Source organism: Dendrobium catenatum, unplaced genomic scaffold, assembly GCF_001605985.2.
Source record: "Dendrobium catenatum unplaced genomic scaffold, ASM160598v2 fragScaff_scaffold_1058, whole genome shotgun sequence".
NCBI lineage: Eukaryota > Viridiplantae > Streptophyta > Magnoliopsida > Asparagales > Orchidaceae > Dendrobium > Dendrobium catenatum.
Genome location: NW_021319520.1, coordinates 732,674 through 758,110, shown reverse-complemented (window position 1 = coordinate 758,110; position 25,437 = coordinate 732,674). Strand labels below are relative to the sequence as shown.

At 36.2% G+C, this 25,437-nt stretch overlaps 2 protein-coding genes across 3 annotated transcripts in view; one reads left to right on the top strand and one right to left on the bottom strand.

The window, feature by feature from the left end:
• The window catches only part of LOC110113022, a 23,107-nt gene extending 2,885 nt beyond the window's left edge, over positions 1–20,222 (top strand). Inside the window, exons 2-4 of one of the 2 annotated variants that reach the window (XR_002305107.2) lie at positions 549–618; positions 754–913; positions 19,792–20,222. Coding sequence is in view for 1 of the 2 variants with exons in the window: in XM_020845434.2 (XP_020701093.1) it covers positions 549–618; positions 754–806 (123 nt within the window). In the remaining variant the exon portion in view is untranslated. The remainder of the gene's footprint in view (positions 1–548; positions 619–753; positions 914–19,791) is intronic. The other variant, XM_020845434.2, reaches the window with a different exon arrangement.
• On the bottom strand, positions 20,200–25,437 carry LOC110113012 (probable staphylococcal-like nuclease CAN1). Its single transcript, XM_020845423.2, has 8 exons — positions 25,107–25,437; positions 24,965–25,020; positions 21,850–22,093; positions 21,558–21,745; positions 21,428–21,487; positions 21,208–21,367; positions 20,784–20,852; positions 20,200–20,711 (listed from the first exon to the last, which is right to left on the bottom strand). The coding sequence occupies exons 1-8, from the start codon at positions 25,224–25,226 to the stop codon at positions 20,613–20,615; spliced, it is 996 nt and encodes a 331-aa protein (XP_020701082.1). The 5' UTR covers positions 25,227–25,437; the 3' UTR covers positions 20,200–20,612.

Below are 25,437 nucleotides of genomic sequence, written 5' to 3'. Positions count from 1 at the left end.
TGGCTCGGGTCTGGCCTGAGCTGTGCGGTTCAGCTTGGGCAGCCCACTAGTGGGTTTGGTTTGGTCTTTTGCTTGCTATAAGTAGGGATTAAGGGGGGATTTCTAGGGTTATGCAAGATTTGAGTTTTCTCTTAGCCTCCTTAGTTTCTTTCTCTTGTTTTTCTAGGGTTTATAGTGGGAGACCTTGTCCTTCTCGAAGTGGACAAATTGTATCTTGTTTTCCCTTGGATTTTGAATGCCATTGAAGGTATTTAGATTTGGTAAGAAAGGTTGATGGTTATTGGTTCATATCAGGTGGACAACCATTTATAAAAATTGTTTCAAGCTTGGGCTTGGATGCGAAGGAGAAATTATATAGCTGCCCCAAGTTTGGATGCTGGTGATGATGACGAAAATACATTTTGTTTGTTCAGTTGTTTCTTTGACCAATCTAGTAAATAATAATCTTAATAAGATTCTTCGTTTTCTTTTCATATTATTACTGCTGCTTTTTTATCCCCTTCTAAATCTTTTGCCCCTTCTAACCTCGTGTTTAATTTGCTTCTTAGGCTAATGCATGGTTTACGAAAGCTTCAAGGCACCGTTCTTCCGTTTGGAAGGTTAGCGAGAAGCATCCAGGTTAGAGCTTCTTGCAGGCTACATTTCTTATACTATAATTTAAAAAATTAGAAGAAATGCTATTTGTTGTATTTCTTTTACAATTTCCCCGAGTTAGGAGCATCATTCATCTTGCTGGCAATATTTTTATTTCAGGTTATAATGCTAGTGATTCAGATTCTGATGAGACTAGCATGGAGAAGAGCTAATTCTGTTTCACATGGATGGACTACTTTGGGGGTAAGTTTGTACTACATTAAAAGAAAGAAAAGGGTTTTCCCAGTGCATGAGACTATTCACGAGTTTCTTTGGTAGGGTGTGTGTAAGCAGACTTACCCCTCTGAATTGATGGTTGTTTTCCTAAATTGAACTATGTCCTGTAATTTACAGTGATCTCCAACTCACACTGTAGACAGCCTACTGTTGATTTGGGTCTATCCTCTGTGTTTGTATTATTGTGCTTTTGTCAAATTTCAAATAAAAAAGATTTATATTATTTATATGGCATTGAACTTTTATTAAAATTTTAATTGATTCATTTTTCTTGCTAAAGTTCTAATCAAAATGCACTTTTCATTTGCTTTGCATGACCAACCCTACCGTTTTTATTGCGAGTGTTATCATTAACCGAGTCAAACATGAATATTAGGAAACTACAGACTAGAGAGTTGTTAAATATTTACAAAATTTATAATATTGATGCTTTTATATAAGGGGGTATTCATGTTTGATCAAGATTCAAGACTGCACTTTTAAATGGTGGATGCGATCACTCATTTTTTGTTTTAGTTTTCTATTGAATTTTACTTGCTAATGTTGATGACTTGTTCTGGTTAAGTAGTATGCTTGAGATGGTAAATATACTGCTATACCTTTCGGGTTAAAGAATATATAATCCTGATAATTTAGTGTAATGGGCCATACATGTGTTTGATCAAGATCGAACTTTTTAATGGTGGATAAAATCGATCATTTTTTGTTTCATTTTTCTATTGAATTTACTTGCTAATGTAAGTTACTTGTTTTGGTAGATTGGTCAGAAAGAGATGGTAAATAATATTATGCCTTTCAGATTCACATTAATGCTTTGGTTTCCTTGTATATTTATCCCCTCAGGAGTTGGTGGGTCGGCGCCCCTTGTTAAAGGGGAATGCATCTTTAGCCTTGATTCCAAACAAAGTGACTAAAAATAAAAAAAAAATTCTTCTTGCTAGAAAAAAGAAGGCATTTCACGGACAAACATAAGTGCACATAGGCACTCACAATGATTGTATTTTCTAGTGCATTGTCATGACTTTATGAAGAATAATTCCCATAAGGAGCTTTGAGCAACCAAATGGATTGTGCATTCTGGTCCTTGTTAAGAAGTTTGTTGGAATCCCAATTTCTAAAAAATAAATAACAACAATAACATAAAGTCTTTATCCGATTATGTGGGGTCGGCTAAATGAATCGTTTTTCTCTATTGTGTTATGTTAGAGTCAAATTCTCATTTAAATTTAATAAAAAAAAGTTATTTCTAAAAAACACTTTCTAAAAAAATTATTCTATTAAAAAAATGTGGTATAAAATAATTTATTGAAAAACTTCTATTCCTTTTCAAGTTAAGGTTATTCAATAGGTGTTATGTTTATAAGTAAAACTTTCTAATTTTATTTTGAAGACTAAGAAGATATAAGATGAATGGAGAAGAAGTGTGTTGATTTCTATTTTTAAGAATAAAGGTGATGCAAAAGAGTGTGCTTATTATATAAGAATTAAGTTAGTGTGTCCTACATTTAAACTATAGGAGAGAGATATTGAGCATGGGTTATGAAATGATACTAATGTTTCTCAAAATTAATTTGGATTTGTGCTGGGTAGGTCTACTAAGGAAAATATACATTTATTGAGAGCTTTGATGGAGAAGTATAGAGAGAAAAAGGAATATCTACATATGATATTTATTAATTTAAAGAAAGCATATGTGAAAGTTCCAAGATAAGTGCTTTGGAGAGTTGTAGTGAAGAAAGGAGTTAATAATGTTTATATTCATGTCATTAAGGATATGTATGCAGGAGTAGTTACTTATGCTCAAACACAAGGTGGTTTGACCAAGTATTTTCCTATTTTAATTCAACCCATATCTTTTTGCTTTAATCATGGTTGTTCTTACTAGACATTTACAAGATGATGTACCCTGGTGTATTCCTTTTACTGGTGATATTCTTCTTGTTTACAAACTAGAGAGGGAATTGAAGGAAAACTTGAATTATGGAGGTCAACCTAAGATTGTAAAGGTTTTCATTTGAGTAGATGTAAAACTGAATTCATGAAGTGTAATATTAGTTGTAATAGATCTAGTGGGGGGACTATGACTTTAGGTGATCAAGTCATTAATAAGACTATACATTTTAGATATATTGGACCTATTGTTTCAAAGCAATGGGGAAATAGATGAGGATATTATTAGTAGAATTCAAGTTGGATGGTTGAAATAGAGGAATGCATCGAGTCTGTTGTGTGATAAAAAAGTACTCCTCAAGCTTAATAGATAATTCTATAAGATGGTGATGAGACCTCCAATTCTTTATGGCGCAGAATGATGGCCATTAAAGGAGAAGTATGAAGTTATGTGTTGTAAAGATGAGTATTTTTTGGTGGATGAGTGGCTTCACTCTTAGAGACATAATGCAAAATGAGTATGTAGGTGAGAAGGTTAGAGTAGCTCTAGTGGTATATAAGATTAAAGAGAGTCGCCTTAGCTTATTTGGGCACATAAATTGTCAACCTTCTGATGACCCAGTTAGGAGAGTAGTTGTATTAGATTTGACCTATGTTAAGAAAGGTAAATGTATACCTAAAAAGACTTGGCTAGAAAATATTAGAAATGACTTGTTTTATTAGATTTAAATAAAAATTTGACTATTAACATAACATAATAGAGAAAAAGGATTCATGTAGCCAACCACACGTTGTCGGATAAAAGCTTGATGTTGTTGTTTTTATGATTTATGCTGCATTCTTTGCACATATGTTTGAGGTATGATAGCAATGGTGGATATCTATGAAGTTGCAGAATGTTGACGTATGTGCATGGGAGCATTTATGGGATTAGAATTTTGTTTTGGAAGCATGATCGCAAGATTTGTTCAAGGTGCTTTTATGAAAATGTTGGAGCAAAGATGAATATAGGTAATGCCATAACACTAGTTTGTATACTATTGATGAATTTATTTGGAAAATAAATTAATGTGATTTCTTATAGCCTTAAAAAATTTATGAATACCCTTATTCGTTTCCTTATAGATTTTAGTCCAAGAGGCCCTTAAAATCTTTGCATTATTAATCGTGGAAGGATTGGTTTACAAATATGATTAAAGAAAGGACTTAATTACAAGAATTGTAATCTAAATTTTTAGATAAGGAAGGGCGGCCAAGGAGAGGGGAGATAGGAAGTTAAGTGGAAAGAATAAAACAACTATCCAATATTATCACATTAAATTTCTCCATTTATTTCTACATGCTTGTCCACACTTTTAGGAGATGCAAGAAAATATCCCCTTGAGTTATGAATTTTAATGATTGTTAGGATATTTAGGAAAAGGGTTTCTTAATTGATATAATTAGTTAGGGTTGGTGATAGACATGAATTGACTAATATTTTAATATATTGGAGGCCTTAGGATGTGACATTTGAAGCAACTGAATTATTTTCTTTTTACTCTCCATATCTCACTCAATAGGCCTACTCGAGCCTCACTCTTTTTCTCTTCAGCATGCCATCTAGGGTTCAATCAAATCAATACATAAGTTCTATAAAATTCAGAAAATTGGAGAGAAGAAATGCTTAATTTTATTGCATAAGGCTCTCCCTATTTATAGATCTATACAAAATATCTTAATAAGGAAGCAAATAATTACAGAATAATGCATAATTGTACTAATATAATCTTTCCTAAATCATCCACCCAAATAAGAAAGGAGATTGGCGTGATCCAGGTGAGCATCCCACGGATCCCCATGCTGGCCATGATATCAATAGGAAAGGGATGGCTAGGATGACTGGGACGATTTTTGACGCCCCCTCTCTAGCTTGGTAATCAGTCCAGAAAGGTAGAGTTATCAAGTCATTTGATAAGAACGTCTACAAGTTGACTTTTTAATGAGACATAGTAAATGCAAATAAGTCTACTATCCAATTTCTCATTTATGAAATGTCTATCCACTTCTATGTGCTTGGTCTTCTCATGCTGAATTGGATTATGAGCTATGATGATTATTGATTTGTTGTCACAGTGTAATTTCATGGATCCTTCCCACTTGATTATTTGGTTTTCTACAATCATTTTTATCCATAGTAGCTCATATATACCTAAGGCCATAGCTCTAAACTTTTCCTCAGTACTAGATCTTAGCATCACATTTTGTTTCTTTCTCATCCATGTAATTAGATTTTCTCTATGGAATGTGCAGTATCTTGAGGTAGATCGTCTATTTACTGGTAATCTTATGTAATCTGCATCAGTATAAGCTTGATGGGGTTATTCCACATTCTCTTATAATGAGAATCCCCTTTCCTAGATTTTTCTTGAGGTAGTGCAGTATTTTGTCTATTGCTTTGTGAGTCTACTTTGGATTCTGCATAAACTGGCTGACAATACTTACAACAAATGCTATATATGGTATGATGTGGGAAAGGTGGATCAATTTTTTCATAATCCTCTAGTACACTTCCTTATCTACATATGGATCCTTTTTAGCTTCCCTCAATTTGAGATTTAGTTCTACTGGTATTGATGTTAGTTTACAAGCTAGTTTATCTGTTTCTTTAAAAAGATCTGTAATGTATTTATGTTATGAAATGAAGGCTCCTTTGCTAGAGTAGGCCAGTTCAATTCTTATAAAATATTTCAATATTCCAACTTCTATGATATCAAATTCCTTGGCATGATATTTTCTTAGAATCACTTTCTTCTTTTTATCATTTCTAGTCATCTTTGGTTTCAGGTTTGGGTGGATCGATTTAAGGTGGAGCTTGTTGGTTAAGGGGGGCAAGCTTATTTTCCTCATCTTTCTGAGTTTCAATCTCCCTCTGAAGATGAGGTTTGTTGAAATAGGATTTTTATTTGTCAAAAGTGACGTCAATAGATTCAAGAATTTTCTTGGTGGAAGGGTGATAACAATTGTAACCTCTCTGGGTGTATGAATATCCAACAATGATACACTTGAGTGCTCTTGGATCTAATTTTTCTCTATTTTGACTATGAATGCGAACATAAGTAGTACACCCCAAGATTCTGGGTGTGAGGTTATTATGGATTCAGACTTCAGGGTAAACAGAGGATATGATATTCATTGGTGTTTTTAGTCCCAAGGTTTTTAAAGGTAATCAGTTTATGAGATATATGGTAGTTAGAAGGGCTTCCTCCCAATGAAATTTTGGTACATTGTGATGAAATAGACGTACATGGGTGGAGGCAAGAAGGTAGTCTCTTTTTTCTTACAACTTCATTTTTTTTGTAGGGTGTGAATGCGGGAAGATTCATGAATGATACATTTTTTTTTAAATTAGGAGGATAGTGTTTGGTTAAAGTAATCTTTGGCATTGTTCGGAACAAAATTTTCTTATTTTTACTCCGAATTGGTTATGGATTATAGTGTGGAAATTGGGGAGGATATTGCTAACATCGGATTTATTTTTTAGGAGAAATATTCAAGAAACTAGAATGTAGTCGTCAATGAAGTATACAAACCATCGGGCCCTGAGATGTTAGGATTTTTTTAGAGTCCTTAGATATCATTATGAATAAGTTAGAAAGGAGTATGACATCTCTCAATCTTTATTTGGGAAATAAACTCATCTTTGCTTAGCTAACTCATAGGTTTCATAGTGAAATGATTCATTTCATAAAAAAGTTTGGATACATGTTTTTTAAGACATCTAAAAGATGGATGATGTCCTAAATCTAAAATGATGAAGCCATATAGTAGATTTTTTATTAGATAGTGTCATAGTGATAATATAGAATAATTATTATTAATATTAGTGGATTTGTTCTGCTCTTCCATGTAGTACAGTTCATATTTCTCCTTAATAAGTCTAATCTTTTTCCTCAATCCCTAGTCCTAAAATAAACAATAAATAGGGTTAAATAGGACTTGGTACTTATGGGCACTGATAAGTTTTTATATGAATATTAAGTTTGTGGTTAATTGAGGTATATGGAGCATATTTTTTAGAGTGGAAAATAAGGGTATGTCTCCTTGGCTTGCTAGTGTGGTAAGAGAACCATCAACAGTGATGATTTTTTTATCCCTCGGGCAAGGAGAGTAGTTGATGAAGTGAGTAATGGAATGTTTTATATGACCTATGGCTCTTGTGTCAATGATCCATAAACCTTTCAAATGCTTTATAGAAACACTTAATCTGATGGATATATGAAACTTACATGAAAGTGTAAGAGAAGAAGATGCAGACAATTTGTCAAATGATATCAGGAGTTATTTTAGCCTATTAATATCTTCTTTGTTGAGCTTTTTGAAGTTGGATTGTAATTTTGGGTTGGGCTGACTTACTATAGTATTAGCTTGTGATGTCCTTTTTTGTCCCATTTTTTTATTCCACTCCTTGGGAACTTTCTATGTAACTCCAATAGATCTCTTTTGTGTCTCTTGATTTTTTGTAATAGTTGCACAAAAGGGAGTCTTTATTGTCTTTAGGTTTTGAAGAATCCTGACATCTTTCCTTCTATAATGTCTCTTTGGTTGTCATCATTGTTGAACATTCAACAACATTTGGTTTTAGCATCACCCCTCGTTGGCTTTCTTCAGCACGAATGAAAGAAATATTTAATGGTGTTCCTCTTTGCCAATGATTTGAACTCTAACCTGGTCAAATTCCGTATTTAATACTGCAAAAACGTCATAAACTCTATCTTTCTCAATAAATATTTTCAGGATAGCAACAATTCTGGACACTTGGTCTCTATATATCTATAGTGATCAAGTTCTTGCCACATGCCTTGAAGGAGAGTGGCATATTCAGTCACATTCTTGCTTTCTTATTTTGTGCTTTCCACCTTGACCTTAATTTCAAATATTTGAGCTGCATCCTGAGCTTTTGAGAATAGAATATTTGCCTAATGACATCCCATATGTCATTTGCAGTAGATAGTAACATGAAAGTATCACTAATTTTTAGAGTCATGGAATTCTACAACCAATGTTTAAAATTGCATATTCAGGTATTGAGGCGTTTTTCATTCGTGAGGCAAAGCGTAAGCCTCAAGGCGTTTTGAGGCGTAAGTTTCAAAATCAAAAGATTGCGTGAACATAAAATAATAATTTTTTTATATACTAATTAGTGATTTAATATAAAACATAAAAAAACATAAGATATGAAGTGAAATCAAAATATCTCAATAATAAGACAACATGAAATATAGTTCAACTCAAAATTCTATCTTTCCCAAATCCCAGTATTCTTTTCATTAACATATAATTCGAATTTCCAAAAATAAATAGCAATGATATATCACATAAGAACTCATAAGTCATCAGCACTGTCATCACTAAGGGGTTCTTCATTTGAATCATCATTATGGTGAATAGCTCTCTCCCCTTCCTTCTCTCCTATAGAGTCCAATGTCGGGCATTTACTTCAAGATTTATGTCAGTTTTAATATATATAGCGTGAGGCATAAGCCTCATGCCAGTGAGGCAAGGCGGGCCTCAACCAAGTTGAGGCGCAAGCCTCATAAAAAAAAACTCGAGGCGTAAGCATCGAGGCGTTTTTTACTGAAATTGTGCAAAGGCGAGCCTCATATTGCGCAAAGGCGAGCCTCATATTGCGCAATTTTAAACCATGACATAATCATAAAGTTCACTTTATCCGATGCCCAAAAATTAGGATCTCTTTTTTTTTGTCTTACCCCAGTGAGGTGATTCATCTTTCCTTTCCCTTTCAAGTAGGTATTTACAAATTGAGCCACTTCAAGTAATTACTCCCATTTAAGTGATAGGAAGTTGCATATTTTGGAAGCGTCCTCTTCCTTGTTGCACCATGGAGTCCTCCATATCAAAGATTTGTAAGGAATTAGCTCCAGATATTGCGACTTCAAAGGGTAGTGATGAAGGCTATATCAATCAAGCCAGCAAGATGCAGTACAACAATGAAGGTTGCGTTGGCTATAGATAGGATATCAGGGAGTAGATACACGATCGACTCAAGGCACACACGAGAGAAAACTCGCTCCCCCCCCCTCCCCTCCAACATGTGTCGGGCATGCACGCACGCAGAAGGCTTAATTTTATTGCATTAAACTCTCACTATTTATAAATTTATACAATATATCTTAATAAGGAAACAAATATTTATAGAATAATGCATAATTTTATTAATATAATTTTTCCTTAATCAGCCACTCAAATATGGAAGGATGGCGTGATCCAGGTCAGCCTCCCACAGATCCTCATGTTGACCATTAGATCAAGAGTGATGGGACGGCTGAGATGGCTGGGATGATATTTGACTAGTTCCAAGTATAATAACCACAGACTATCCCCTCTCCTCTTGGAAATATTAGGAGAATCAACATAATCTTCTCAATTACTCCATAGAAACTCTATCTCCTCTTAGATTTCCATCAGTGCCATAAGCCTTCCACACCACACCTTAATATATGATCATATTTGATGTTAGAGCACTATTTCCAACTTATATTGACTTTCATTGTTTTACAATTTTTTTTTTTTTAAGCAGGATGTGTTGCTTTCTTAATTGATTTTTTACTAATTAATTCATTTCAATTTCTCAATTATTTTTGTATTAAGAATTTCATGTTTTTTGATAAGTTTTTCATATATTTATCCTTAGGATCAGTCATCCCAGCTTAAATGAGTATGAATGCAAACAGCCTATTTTTCAGATGCCTAAGAGAAAGCTTCATTTAATGTTTGCTACCATTCATTATCATCAAACAAACTAATGAAGTACACACTAACTTATATGTAGAGTGACCGACACCATCTACTCTTTTTAAATCATTAAAAAATGTGCATCTCCAATGATATACAAAGCTATCCTATTATTAAATCTCTCATGATCCAAGATGTGCATTATGTATTCGTCTAATTGATGGATTAAGTTTTCCACGCATCAATTCCTTCATCTTCTTATTCTCAACCAGTACAATGGAAACTCCGCATAAGTTAGTTTTTTAGCGTCTTTACAGTTTTGTTTAACATCAAACTATTGAAGAAGTTTTTGTTATCAAAATTTCAGGTTTTGTTTGTTTTTTTGGAATGCCATAGAATTTGAAAATGTATTTCTTTTCTTGCTACATTTTAAAATCGTATTGTGATAATTATTATATTATATTTCCTAGAAATATTTCTCATAATTGAAATAGGTGAAATTTTTTATTATCTTGCTTTGCTCGGGTGATCGCCTAGCTAGGATGGCACCTAGTGGTTTCTTGAGGGAACCTTATGCCTTTAATAATGGTGGTTGAGTTTAAACATGGTAGTGGTACGATTAAATTCAAGAAGGTCCTTTTTTTTTTTTTAAGAAGGCCTTGTTTCATCTCCTTATAAATTCAAATCCAACCCTCGTATTAAATATTTTTTATAACTTATTTCTGAAGTTTTTCCGGATAATAAGATTATGTCTACTGCTAGTTGTGGATTCCAAAAATATCTTATTCATAAGTGAGACCTATCTGTGCGATCCATGTTTTATTTGGCAAAAAAATACAAAATCTATGTCTTGATTTATTTGATTAAGTATCACATGTTAAATTCATTAGAGTCGAATTTGTCCAAGATTATGAGTTGCAAGCTTATTCTTATTGAAAGCGTCATATCAAGCAATGGTATGTGCAAGCTTATTTTCATTTAGTTGGTTTATTTTACTTTAGTTTATAATTTTTGTAGTTTGAAATATGCCTATGATGATGGCTTTGCTAAAAGGATGTATTTAGTATCCTAATATCAGGATGATCTATTTGGGTCAGTGTGAGATCAAGTTAGTTTCTTTTAGATGTCATCAAGTTCAAAGATATATAAATAATTATTAAATATTAAATTTGTTGGAGCCTAACTACTTGAAGTTTGGCAGATTTGTGTGGAATAGTGTTAGGCCGGTCCAACCTGGACCGGCCCAACCTAATCCGGCCCAGCCGGTCCGGGTCTTCTCCAGGCGGAAGCGGAACAGGGAGCCGGCGGAAGAAAAGAAGGGGCATGGGGTGGGGTCCACTAGCAATTCAAATGAAATTTAAGTGTTTTTGGAGGGAGAATGAAGGGTAGAGATGTCCTTTTGCTTTTGTTTTGAATTAGATTGTATTAAGAGGGAATTAACCTAGGTTTTAGTTTTTCATCTTGATTATTGCTTGTGTTCGGGAGAAAGGCTACTGGGAGAGGTTGTTGGGCTCTAGATTTTCATCTAGAGAGCGTTGGGAGAGTGGATCCTCCTCTCGAATAGAGGATCATTGTATCGGTTCGTTGTTTTTGCAATCTACAATAATTTCCCTCAATTTCTCTCAGTTTTCTTCACGTTTGTTCGCTGTTTTTGGTGTTTGGTGGCTGTTTTCCCATAGAAAACAGCAGGTTATTGGTGATTTGGTTTATATGCGATAGGAATCACTTGAAATATTCAAGTGGTACCTATCAGATTGGTATCAGAGCGAGATCCGGGCGGTGGAGGGCTGTTTTTTTTCCACTGTTTCGCTGCAGTTTTTTGCAGATTTCTGGTGGATCCGGAGGCATCTCGTTGGTTCCCATGGCATCTAAGCGGGTAGAAGTCTTGGAGACCGAGATAGGTCAACTTAAGGCGGATCTGGAGGAGAAGATGGCCACATTTAGCGAGAATGTGGAAGGGAAATTCATGGCCTTGGAGGAGATGATGAAGAAGTTGTTGGAAGGTCAAGCACGGGCGGTGCCAGCGGAGGAAAGAGGAGAAGGTAGTGGGAGCAGGGGTAAGGAGAAGGTGAATCCAGAAGAGGAAGAGGAGGTGGAACTGCTTGACAGCAACGGGAGGATGCCACCTCGGGAGTCCATCAGGCGGGAAGAACATGACAGAAGGAGAGACTTCCGAGAAGGAAGAGAAGATGATTGGCGACGTCGGAGGCCCGACCCATTGGACCGGCCGTGGGGGATCTATAACCACCATGGCGGGGCACGAGGGGAAGATGGCTACCGGCGGCCAAGGAGGGAGGATGAGCCCCGATATGGAGAAAGAGGAACTTGGGAAGACCCCATAACTTGGGACAGAGGAGGCCATGGGGGGAATAGGGCATACGGGGTGGACACGAGGGCTAGGAAGTTGAAAATGCCAGTATTCGAGGAGGGAAATGTGGATGAGTGGATCCACAAGGTAGAGAGGTACTTTGCAGTGAACGGCTTGATGGAGGAGGAGAGATTGATGGCTGCTAGTATGTGCTTGGAAGGGGCGGCATTTGCCTGGTTCAAGTGCATGGATAAGTGGGAACCGGTGAGGTCCTGGAGGGACTTCAAGGAGGCTATGAGGGAGAGATTCAGGGGGAGTAGCCCATGGGAGATATCAGAACAGTTCTACGCCCTCACTCAAGAGGGAACAGTGGAAGAATACAAGAAGAAATCTGAGAGTTTAGTGGGAGACATGGAGGGCCTTTCAAACAGTACTTTGGGGGGGAATTTTATGAAGGGCCTCAAACCAGAAATTAGAGATGTGGTGAAGGTCATGAGACCAAGAGATCTGAGGGAGGCAATGGAGTTAGCTCAGCTGGTGGAGAACCAGAAGACCAATGCCCGAACTTGGAGGAACACGCACTCAGGAGGGCCCACCAGAACAACCACCACTTACTTGGCTCCAAAAGGGCCAAGCCCTAGCTTCCCTAGGGAGAGTGGAAAGGAGAAGAGCGGGGTGACCAGATCTGCTGGAAGCTTCAAGAAATTGACTGAGGAAGAGATGCAGGAGAAGAGGGCCAAGGGCCTTTGTTTCAGATGTGAGGAGAAGTTTGTTCCAGGGCACAGATGCAAGGATCGCGCCCTTCGGGCTCTCATCGTCTATATAGACGAGGCGCCTGAAGAGTGTGATGATTCTGATGAGGAGCAGATTGATCCCCAGTTGGAAGTAGCCGAGGTCTCCCTCAATTCTGTGTTGGGATTTACTCCTAGCCATACGATGAAGGTGAATGGGAAGATCCTTGGGAGGGAGGTAGTGGTCCTGATTGACAGTGGGGCAACCCACAATTTCATATCCACCCAGGTGGCGGAGGAGCTAGGGATGGAGCCTACTGAGACAGGCAGTTATGGGGTGATGATGGGGACAGGAAAGATTGAGTCCAGCACTGGGATCTGCAAAGGGGTGGAGATGAGGCTACAGGAGATCAGGGTGGTAGAGGACTTCCTACCCCTGAAGTTGGGTAGCACAGATGTGACGAGTTGATGGATGAGTTACATGGAGCAGCTTTATTCACCAAAGTTGATCTGAAGTCGGGCTACCATCAGATCAGGATGAGGAAGGAAGATGTGCAGAAGACGGCCTTCAGGACTCATGAGGGCCACTACGAGTTTCTGGTGATGCCTTTTGGCCTCACCAACGCACCTGCCACATTCCAGGCCTTGATGAACCGGATCTTCAAGCCACACCTCCGCAGGTTTGTGTTGGTATTTTTTGATGACATTCTAATCTATAGCAGGACTGAGGAGGAACACCTAGAGCACCTGAGAGTGGTGTTGGGTGTGCTGAGGGAGCATCAGCTGAAGGCCAACTTCAAGAAGTGTGACTTCGCTCAGGCACGGGTGGAGTACCTGGGGCATGTGATATCCCAGGAGGGAGTTGCTGCAGATCAGTCCAAGATAGAGGCAATGCTGGCATGGCCTCAACCCAAGACCTTGAAGGGGCTCAGAGGATTCTTGGGATTGACAGGCTACTACAGGAGGTTCGTGAGGGGATACAGCACCATAGCGTGGCCACTGACAGAGCAGTTGAAGAAGGACAACTTTTTATGGGGAGAAGCAGCTTCAGAGGCTTTTGAGAAGCTGAAGAAGGCCATGACGACAGTGCCAGTGCTTGCTCTGCCAGACTTCAATCAAGTATTTGTGGTGGAGACAGATGCTTCAGGCTATGGATTGGGAGCAGTGTTGATGCAGAACCACAGATCCATAGCTTACTTCAGTCAGGTACTGTCGTCCCAGGCTAGGTTGAAGTCTGTCTACGAGAGAGAGCTGATGGCTATTGTACTGGCCATCCAGAAGTGGAGACCTTACTTATTGGGCAGACACTTTATTGTCAGGACTGATCAGAGGAGCCTGAAGTACTTGTTAGAGCAGAGGATGGTCACAGAGGAGCATCAGAGGTGGTTGTCCAAGCTGCTGGGATATGATTTTGAGATCCACTATTGGCTGGGACTCGAGAATAAGGCAGCGGATGCCTTATCACGCTGTATGGGGGAGGTACAGGGGATTGCTGTATCAGTACCAGTATTGATAGATTGGGGAGCCATCAAAGAGGAGAGCATTCAGAATGAGGAACTAAGAAAAATCAAAGAAGAGGTGTTATTAGATGGGAACAGCCACCCAGGCTACTCAGTTGTAGGAGAAAGATTGTACTATCAGGGAAGGAGTGTGATTCCAAGGTCTTCCATCCATATTCCCCAGCTGCTACAGGAGTTTCATGGGAGTGTCATAGGAGGGCATTCAGCAGTGCAAAAAACTTATAGTCGGTTAGCCGCTGAGTTGTACTGGAAGGGGATGAGGAAAGATGTAGAGGAGATGGTGGCGAAGTGTGATATCTTTCAGCGGAGCAAGTACCTAACAATGGCACCAGGGGGATTACTACAGCCTCTGGCCCTACTAGAGAAGGTTTGGGAGGAGTTTATTATGGATTTCATTGATGGGCTCCCAAAATCTGAAGGCTACACAGTTATACTTGTAGTGGTCGACAGGCTGAGCAAATATGCTCATTTCATTCCCTTAAGACACCCGTACACAGCGGTGTCTGTAGCAGCAGCATTTGTGAGGGAGATAGTCCGCCTGCATGGGGTACCAGAGTCTATTATTTCTGATAGGGACAAGGTGTTCCTGAGCCATTTTTGGAGGGAGCTATTTAGGATGCAGGGAACAGTATTGAAGAGGAGCACAGCCTACCATCCACAGACTGATGGGCAGACAGAGGTGGTGAATAGGAGCTTGGAGACATACTTGAGGTCTTTCGTGTCTGAAACACCAAGGCAGTGGGCCAAATGGCTAGCTTGGGCAGAATACTGGTACAATACCTCCTTTCACTCGGCGACTAAGATGACACCTTTTAAAGTGTTATGTGGGAGGGACCCCCACATTTGGTACACTACAGCCATAGTAGTACTCCAGTATCTGCAGTGGATCAGCATTTGAAGGAAAGAGATCAGGTGTTGGAAGAGCTCAAGAGGCATTTACTTAGAGCCCAGCAACTTATGAAGAAGCAGGCGGACAGCAAAAGGAGAGATATACAGTTTGCAGTTGGGGACAAGGTCTACTTGAAGCTCCGACCATACCGACAGAGGACTATGGCCCAACGGAGAAATGAGAAACTTGCAGCAAGATATTTTGGCCCTTTTGAAGTGGAGGAGAGAATTGGAGAGGTAGCCTATAGATTGAGGCTTCCTCCAACAGCCAGAATACATCCCGTTTTTCATGTCTCACAGTTGAGGAGAGTGGTGGGGGAGCATGAAGTGAGCCCACAGCTGCCCAGCACATTGAGGGAGGACATGGAAGTGACATTGGAGCCTCTAGCGGTAGAAGGAGTGCGCATCAATGAGAAGGGGAAAAAGGAGGTGAAGATTAGGTGGAGCGGCCTCCCAGACTATGAGGCCACCTGGGAGTCACAGGAGAGGATTGCAGAGCAGTTTCCTGCTTTCCACCTTGAGGACAAGGTGGTACTTTGGGAGGGGGGTAATGTTAGGCCGGTCCGGGTCTTCTCCAGGCGGAAGCGGAACAGGGAGCAGGCTGAAGAAAAGAAGGGGCTTGGGGTGGGGTCCACTAGCAATTCAAATGAAATTTAAGTGTTTTTGGAGGGAGAATGAAGGGTAGAGATGTCCTTTTACTTTTGTTTTGAATTAGATTGTATTAAGAGGGAATTAACCTAGGTTTTAGTTTTTCATCTTGATTATTGCTTGTGTTCGGGAGAAAGGCTACGGGGAGAGGTCGTTGGGCTCTAGATTTTCATCTAGAGAGCGTTGGGATAGTGGATCCTCCTCTCGAATAGAGGATCATTGTATGGGTTCGTTGTTTTTGCAATCTACAATAATTTCCCTCAATTTCTCTCAGTTTTCTTCACGTTTGTTCGCTGTTTTTGGTGTTTGGTGGCTGTTTTCCCATAGAAAACAGCAGGTTATTGGTGATTTGGTTTATATGCGATAGGAATTACTTGAAATATTCAAGTGGTACCTATCAAATAGCCTATTCGTTAGCTTGCTATTTGAAATTACTACTAAAGATATTTTTGCATGTTATAGGAATGTTACAAGAATTTCATTGGAGTACAAATTATGTCATAAAATTGATTTGGCTTGTATTACTATTTTTTGGCATGTATTACAATCTTCTATTTTACGAGATTACCAATTACTACTGCTTAAATTCACTAGAAAAAGTTGATATTGTGCCAACCATATCTATGAACCTATAGACTAGTAATTTATAAATAGATGCTACTTCTTTGATTGAATAATTTTTATTTTTATTTTTGGTTGTCTTTGATTTTTAGTTTAATGGCATGCAAATTAATAAAATGAACCTCATGAATAGAATTATGTGGTATGAATATTTTAGGCAAATTGTTAAGGATGAATGCTTTAAAAGAAAGCTAAAATTTAAAATTTCATTCATCTGATCAATACTAAAGATGCATAATTCATCAAAATTTATATTTTTACCATTTGGGTTCCTTTTTCTAAAGTATCCATATCGATACATCATATTTACGTGGCTTGGTTGCTTGTAATTGCATTAGCATTTTATTTTCTTTGAATTAGTTATAGTTCATTATTAGTATCCCATAGGATGCATATTAATATTGTATCATTTTATTACTAGCCTCTTGTCATTTCTATATGAATTGCATGAGGATATTTATAAAAAATTGGCTGCTGACTATGACAATTATAAGTTTTGTGCTAATGTGGATAACATGTATTTGTAGTGTTATCATAGGCAAACTATGTGATTGTTGCCTAGGCAATACGAGGTGAGGCTCAAGTGCTTTAAACTATGAAGCATGGCATGGACACTGTGACATAAACAAAGCACGATAGGGCCACGATACACCATGGATACAATATTATATTTTATAAATAATTAATATAACATATGTAATTTATAGTATTTTTTAATAAATGCATCAACTAGTATATAGTATAATATGATATAAATACACTTAAGAAAAGAAGATTAAAAATTACAAAAGAAAAACTTACAGTACTAATATCAAAAGTAAAGGTTATCACATGTGGTAGTTGTTATTTCTTAACAACTCTCCGACATTGCATTCATTAATCATTGTTAATTGTCAAAAGTTGCCTACACTGTATCTGACTACTATCATTTTAATATCCCCATAGGGTAAAGATGACATTTGCTAGATAAGTACTAACTTTAATATTGGCTAAAACATAAGAGAGCTAAAGGACTAAAATAAACATAAAGCTTACAACAACAACAACATCAAGCCTTTATCCTACTATGTGGGGTCAATTACATCATTCATTTTTCTCCATTGTGTCTTGATAAGAGTCAAATTCTCATTTAAATCTAATAAAAAAAATGTCATTTCTAATATTTTCTAGCCAAGTCTTTTTAGATCTATCTCTACTTTTTTAAAATTAGTCAAATCTAATACATTTACTCTCCTAACCGGGTCATCGGAAGGATGCCATTTAATGTGACCAAACCATCTAAGACCACTCTCTCTAATCTAATCTTCCACTAGAGCTACTCTATCCTATTCAAGTATATACTCATTTTGTATCCAATTTCTTAAGAGTAAAGCCATACAAATATTAATAATAGCTTATAGTAAAGTGAGCCAATGGTGTTGATGCAGTGGATCAACTAAGTTGTCTTATGTGAGATGTAAGATGTTACTTGATTTGTGATGCAACATTTTTATTATTTTTTTAAACATGCACAATCATGTATTATGAGATGGTGGATTGCAAATTTCATGATGGGGAAGAGAGTATGGGTAGTGAAGAAGATGAAATAGGGAGTAGCAAAGATTATATTAACTTTATGTTATAGAAGCTATCAATTTAGGCTTTTATTTGATTGTTCAAACTTGAAACATAACTTTTGAGCTTTATTAGACTTTGTTATATGCATGTCATTTGACATGACTTTGTTGTTCCAGCCCACTAAATTTGAAAATGTATTTTTTCCTATTATATTTAAATATTTTCTTATAATAACTATCATAGTATCATACTTGTCAATGGCGAATGACGCACCACATATCAAAGTTTTCCATGGAGCCATGGCGCATAGCACTTTTTAATATTTTATTAATTTGATGTTTAATTAATTAATAATTAATTATGATATTAATATATAAACCTTAAAAAAATTAATTATAATTTATAATTTGAAGTTTATACCATATTAATAAAATAGAGTGAGCCGTTTTGCGCCATGCATCATTGCCCATATATGGCACAAATAGCGCGCACTATTTTGATGTGTCGCGCTGCACCAATCAAATAACGTTGCATGTGCGCCGCATTACACAATGCCATGCACCATGGCGCACACCATTGACATGTATTCATAGTATACCGTTCAAAATCATTCTTTATAATTAAAATAAGTGAAATTTTATATTGACTCACTTTCCTCATGTGCTCACCTAAAATGACACTTAGTAGTGCCTTGGGCATTAGACAACCAAGTCACCTTGGAGGAGCATAGGGGGCATTAAAAACAGACTTGTGAATCCAAATCCAACTTTCAGCTAGTCAATTTTGTAAATCTTATTCTTAAAGCTATTCTAGTGGGAGAACTTATTTTCTTGTTCCACCATTAGATCTGAATTTTTTGCTTTAGAACTTCTTCTTTGATCTAATTTCTTCTAATATTTTTTTTTTGTTGGCATGTTAGTGCTTCCAGTTTTAGACATAATTGAGATTTTAATTTCGGTGATTAAATAATAATTACTTTTCAATTTTGTATGATTTAAATTTTTTATTATGTATTTGTTTGATTTCTAATTCTTTTATTTAATGTTTGCATTTTAAGATAGTAAGTTGGTTGTTTTTAATCGAGAAATCATAATTTTCCTTATGTAATTTACATATATTGTATTTGTATAATCCTAGTTGTATTAAAAAATGTTAGTCCTAAACTATCTGACATCAATCCGTGATTTTTACATTATTACTGCATTCAAGTTCCCGTCAATGTCCTAAAGTTTATATGATATTTTAATGTTTCTATAAGCCTACTAATAATAATGTTCAAGAAGTCAGAACGTGCACTGTCTATGTGCACAATGTCTATATATATAGTCTTTTTTTTTTGGAACAACTCTTTTTTGAACTCTTCAATAATTGATCGGATTTTGGCCAATTCATAAGTAATTCTTCACAAACCTGGTCTCAACTCTTGAAATATATATATATATATATATATCTACTTGGATTATTAATCTTCAGAGGAAAAAAAAAACTACATGTAGCTGCATTTTTTGGAGAGAGAAAAGAAAGGATATTGTATTACATATATGAAAGGTTTGAGGGTTCACCCGTCACTGCTGGAACATCTAATCGCCTATAGTTGGGTTCCTAGTCTATTAGGCTCTTTTTATGTTTCTTTTATGCTTGATAGTAATCTCATTCAAAACTCAAAACTCAAGACTCGTGTCTTTCACAATATTTATATATATCTTCTCTTTCTTGAAGCCACTGTTTGTTAAACTCATCTGATAATCGTTTGAACCATCTCGAATGTAATTCCTGTGAATGGATATTAGGCTTAAGAAAACCGTTATAAGTGAATAACAAAGGACATAATATTTCTATTAGGTTTTCAAGTAGCTCTAGTTGTGCAAGGCAATGTAATTTCTTTCTGGATTCTAATTGTGAAATAGAACATGCACATGGAACCGGTTCAAGTTGATATATTGTGTGTTCAGTTTGGTTTATCCTGTTGCAGCTTGGATTAATAATAATCACTCCACTAATTCGTTCTTTATTTCATTTGCAGTTGACTCTTGTTCATTTCTGTGGCAATTCTTGTTCATCAGCGCATCAGTGCCTGTACAACTTTCCATCCCTATCCGGCCTTCATTCATCAGAATTCATAGCACATTATTAACCGAATTTCATACACAACATGATATCCATTTTCTAGCAGTCATTTTCTCCCTATCGTGTTGATAAATATGTAATCTTTGCTTTCTTACTTAGCTGAAATGCTCAATTCTGTGATTGTCCATCCTTACTTTAATAACTTTGTGTTAGAATTTTTCTCCAAATTATAGACTTGTTATGTCCACAGCTTAAACTTTGTAGGAGTGAGAATAATATTCAGTTTAGATATGTCGCTATCGTGGTCTGAAAAGTTGTTAGCTGTTCCAAACTTGTTAGAACCAAGTTGTTTTTGACAATAATAGATAAATTCACTCTATTTATTAATTTTACAGAATGTTTAATAACCCTATCATGGCAATATTACAGCAGTACAATCTTTTTTTTTTTATTAATTTAAGCTTTTATTCAGTTGTGATATTGAACTTGTTACTGCAGCATACAGAACATTCCCGCTGTACAGTGTACAGTGGCTCTTCAGCTAGCTTCTGAAACTGTATCCAATCATCTTGAACTGCGGCGTGAGAATTATTTGGGAATAAAAGTTGTACAATGATATCCTAATTGTATCAGATGAACTTGAAAATGATTGAATTTGTTGAGGCTAGTGTACAATTTTTTTATATGGGGCACTAATCTCAAAATAAAATCAATGATTTTTCAACTCATTCTGATACAATTTGCATTGACATAATTTTTATTCATTAATAGGTATCCTCAAGAGCCATTCCTTTTGTTTTTTCGCCATTCCCATGGCTTTTCAGGATTAGCTACAGACCATAAGCCAAGACGGGCTTCTCTTGCTTCTTTCTCCCACTGCACGGAAATTTTATCAAACCAATAAGAGAAGAAAACGATGGTGAAATATACTTGTACCGCTAGACTTACTGCTGCGAGCTCAGGTCTTTGGTCATAAGCATTGTAGTGCCATGCAAAACCCCTTCTCAGCATCTTTTCCTGTAAGAAAACTTTTTCAGCATAATGATGACGAGGAGAAGTATAGGCAATTATTATTTTACATTTTACTTTTCTATTGAGATATTTATAAATTTGCTTATTATCATTATGAAAATTGTAGTAATGCTAAACTATGAAGGATCCTAATGAGAGAGCATATAGCTGCATTAGGTGGTTTTCAATCTGTTTTAGAAGAGAACAACGTATACTTACTTTTTGTTATTTTATGTTTCATTTGTCATAAACATTATTTACTTGACTGGTAGTTCAATGCTCAAATATGCCATATATATATATATAATATATATATATATATATATATATATATGATGAAATGATAAAAAGTCTCACTGACCTGTACAAATGTACCATTACAGTATACATCTCCAACACAACGGCCATATCGATCATCTCCATATACATAAACTTTAACTCGCTTGCCTTGTACTAACTTCACAAGTTCTTCTTTAGCTTCCGTCCCGTAAGGCATGGAGCTCTCAGGAGAATCAATTCCCCTGCTTACTTCCATTAGTAATTAAGCCTAATCAACATCAGAAAACGTTCATTCTTCGTACCTTAGCCTTATGCGATATTTTCTTGCCAGAGTTTCTTCACCTTTTTGTCCATTCACAACCCTGCATAAACCGAACCGAAGGATTATAACTTACTAATACTTGGTTAAGTGAAGCAGTTACTTCTCTTTACCTGTATCCTGCATCTGTTATGATCTTATGCAGAGCGTCTGCTTTCTTGTAATCCTTAGCAGCTCTAGCCTTGGCTCTTGCAGTGGCTGCTTTTCGAACTGATCGAGGGACAGTAGGCGACTCTTTTGGGTCGGCGGTATCCACGTAAACGTTGATCGTATCTCCATCTGCTATAGATTTTAGATCGACCTATTGATAAGAAACAATCGATTTGAAGAAAGATTAGCTCTAAGTTCAATTTTGTAAGTTTAAATTTTAAAATTCAAATTTTTAGGATAAAGTTTATGTCGCACGGGCAGTGATTTTAGTTCAAATTTTGCTCCTTGGGGCTTAGGTGGTGGTGGAACTCCTGAGACTACTGTAGGGGGAGGAGATTGAGAAGATTGAGAAGTTTGAGGGAGATTATAGAAAGCAAGGAGTCCCTCCACATCTGCTTTTTTGTGACCCTTCAATGTCTGAATTATGAACCTAGCTGCCTCCTCCAGTGTTTCTGGTTTTGTCTTGGCTTGATTCCATTCTTCCAATAGTTTATTGTACCTGAAAATTCCATAATGGATCCCATGTGAAGGAATAAATAATAATGCTCGGTTAATTTTACAGGAAGGCATGAATATGTTATGAATTTTTTTATTATTTAAACGCATAGGCTAATGCCAAAATGAAAATCATGAACTTCCGAATTCATGATACGAAATAAAATTTGGATCATTTGAATTTATGCTAGAATATTATGATCCTACTACGGGTTCATGCCAAGTATGAAAAATTAGGATTACATAAATTAATGCAAGGAAGAAAATAAGGATCTCATACATCCAAAATCTATTTTCTAAATATGTAGGTATTTTATTGTTTTATTCCAATATCCATCTATGTACTATTTTATATTAAATATTTTGGTACAATAACAACATCAAGCCTTTGTCACACTACGTGGGGTTGGCTGCATGAAAATTATTTATTATCTTGCACTTATTTAATTGGAAATGACAAACACATGAATCATAATCTCAATCCTTATCCTAATGTTATTGCTGCCATAGCTATCGTTTAGAGTACCCAACCTTGATTCTGAGCATTACTCCCTTTTTGCCACTCTCAAAATTAACATTCATAACATATACTCTTCTTTTGACTACTAACAAGTATGTGGCATTCGATGTCACACTATCAATTGATGCCTCGACTTTTGATTGATTGTCTATCAATGTATCATTAACTTTTATTCATTAACATTTCGCTCATAAAGCAAGGCAACAATACTTTGGCCACTTCCATTAGTGGTTTGACATTGATTCTTTCTCACAATGTTACCTTTAATTTTAGCACTATCTTGTATCACACCTTATATGATGCTTTGATGATGTTATGATTGGAGATAGCATAAGTTCACTCATAGTTCTACCTCTCCTAATTTTCTCCTAAATAATGTCCTTTATGTACCAAATGTAAAAAAATAACCTTATTTTCACATAATAGTTTTGCCTTTCAGACCATGTATCTATTGTGCTCCTACTAATTGATTTTCATGTGAAGGACCAACAACATAGGTAATTCTTTGATAAGGCAAACTAAAGTGAGGTGCTATAAATAGTTTTAATGTCAAAATCATTTTGTCTGAGTGGCATCATAAATTAGATTATATATCTTTCCCAATTCTTACATATATTATTTATCAGCCTATCTAATTCTCCATTGCAATGCATGTCAATGCAATGAAAGTAAAACATATTCCTTTTTTTTTATCTTCATTATTATGTCTTCTTAAGCCTATGAAATGATATTCTCATATATTTGAGCCTCACTTATACAATCATATGATGATAGTTAAAATATTATTCTCATATTTGACAATTACTATCTTTGAAATATTCATTGTAATGCATGCCAATGTCAATAATGTCTTTCTCTAGGCCCATATATATTTGAAGATACCTTCATGGGCCAACCATCATATTTTATTGACAGAGACCATCCTAAATTTGTATGCAATCTTAATAAAATCATCTATTGCTCAAGAAAGCACCTTATGCCTAATACAATGAGCTATGATATTTCTTCTTGTTTCTTTATTAAGTAACTCTTTGGCTGATACATCTCTTCATGTCCTCAATGTTGGTGATTATTTTATCTTTTTTCTAGTTTATATTAACAACTTCATTACCAAATATATATACTGCTAACATTGGCATATAAATTTTTTTTTTTCATTCTTTTTGGTTAATGACACTATATCGGACTCTTAAGCCATTGCATTATTTAAAGTGGAAGTTGTGCACCCAAAATGGACTAATTTGATTTCAATGCCGATTCAACATTAATCTGCTCAAAATAAGATGTCGAATGGCATATCAATAATCGCACCACCTACTATGTCATTAAAGCTAACTCTTCACTTAGGTAATGCAATAATATATCGAATAAATTATAGAGTTGTGGTGAGAATTTTATATAATTTTAGCTCTTATATAGTTTGATATAGCCTTTATGGTGAACAATTTATCTAAATTTTTGCAGCATCCAACCTGTGATTACTATAATCAAATGGCTACTATGTGTGGCACTATTGATTACAACTTTAGTCCAACAACTTCAACTTCATATTTTCTTGATGTATGTAACAAATATGATTTGCTAACTCTAACTACTCACATCATGTATCTTTGTTGAAACTCACATCATGTATCTTTGCTGAAGCCTCATTTCCTTAAGTACTAAGAAATATAATACTAATATTAACTCCTCCATCGAATATTACTCTATTGCCACCATAATTATTGAGCTTCATGGGGTACGCCTTTACTCCCTAGGTATTGGGTCGACTAAATGAATCATTTATCTCCATTAAGTTCTGTTAAAAGTCAAATTCTTATATAAATTAATTAAAAAATATCATTTTTAAAATTTTCTAGCCAAGTCTTTGTAGGTCTACCTCTACCTTTCTACCATAAGCTAAAACAAATACATCTACTCTCCTAACCAAAGCATCAAAAGGCCATCATTTTATATGTCTGTCACTCTCTAATCTTATTTTTCATTGGAGCTATTCCAACTTTTTCACGTATACACTTATTTTGCATTTTGTTTCTAAGATTGAAGCCGCTCATCGACCATATATCGTTATAAGAAAATCTCATATATTCATGATATGAAAATCTAATTATAACCCACGTATTCTTGTAAAAAAATCAGGATTGCACGAATTCAGAACCTATTTTTAAAATATCTAGTTATTAATTTTCTTATTTCATTCCTACTTCAGCTTATGTATTTTCATGAAAGAATTATTTCCTCACTATATTGTTATGCATCCAAATTCACCATTTGAGGGAGGGGGGAATTACTGACCCATATTATTAGTTTGGATTAACTTAAACAACAATAATTAAGGTGATAATTTCTACTTACCAATTTTCCTGCGCCTTCTTGGAGGAAACAACATATCGGCTCAGTTGTTCGGGAACCTTCAGGCCAACAAATCAAAGTAAATTCAGACAACCTAAACACCAATTAAGCCAATCAGAGCAGTAAATTAGATATCGATTCCGACCTTTGATGTGATCTCGAAGTTGACGATGTCGTTGGCAAGTGCCGAGACCCCGCCGGAATCGCCAGAAGAAAGCCGCTTGAAGCAGCCAAACAGATATCTGAAGAAGGCAAATAATCCCATCTCTCTATCTCCGCGAAAAGGAAGAAGGGATACTGGAAGGGGAAAATCTCTGTGCGCCTCTTTCTCTCTATCTCTTTCTCTCAGTGCGAGAAGGAAGAAGGAAAGAGGGGAAGAAGGGATACTGGGAGAGGGTAAAAAGGCATGAGGAAATTTCTCTGCGCGTCCTGCGCGATTTTGCGGAAAGAGAAAGGTAGCTGGAAGGTACGTTTGC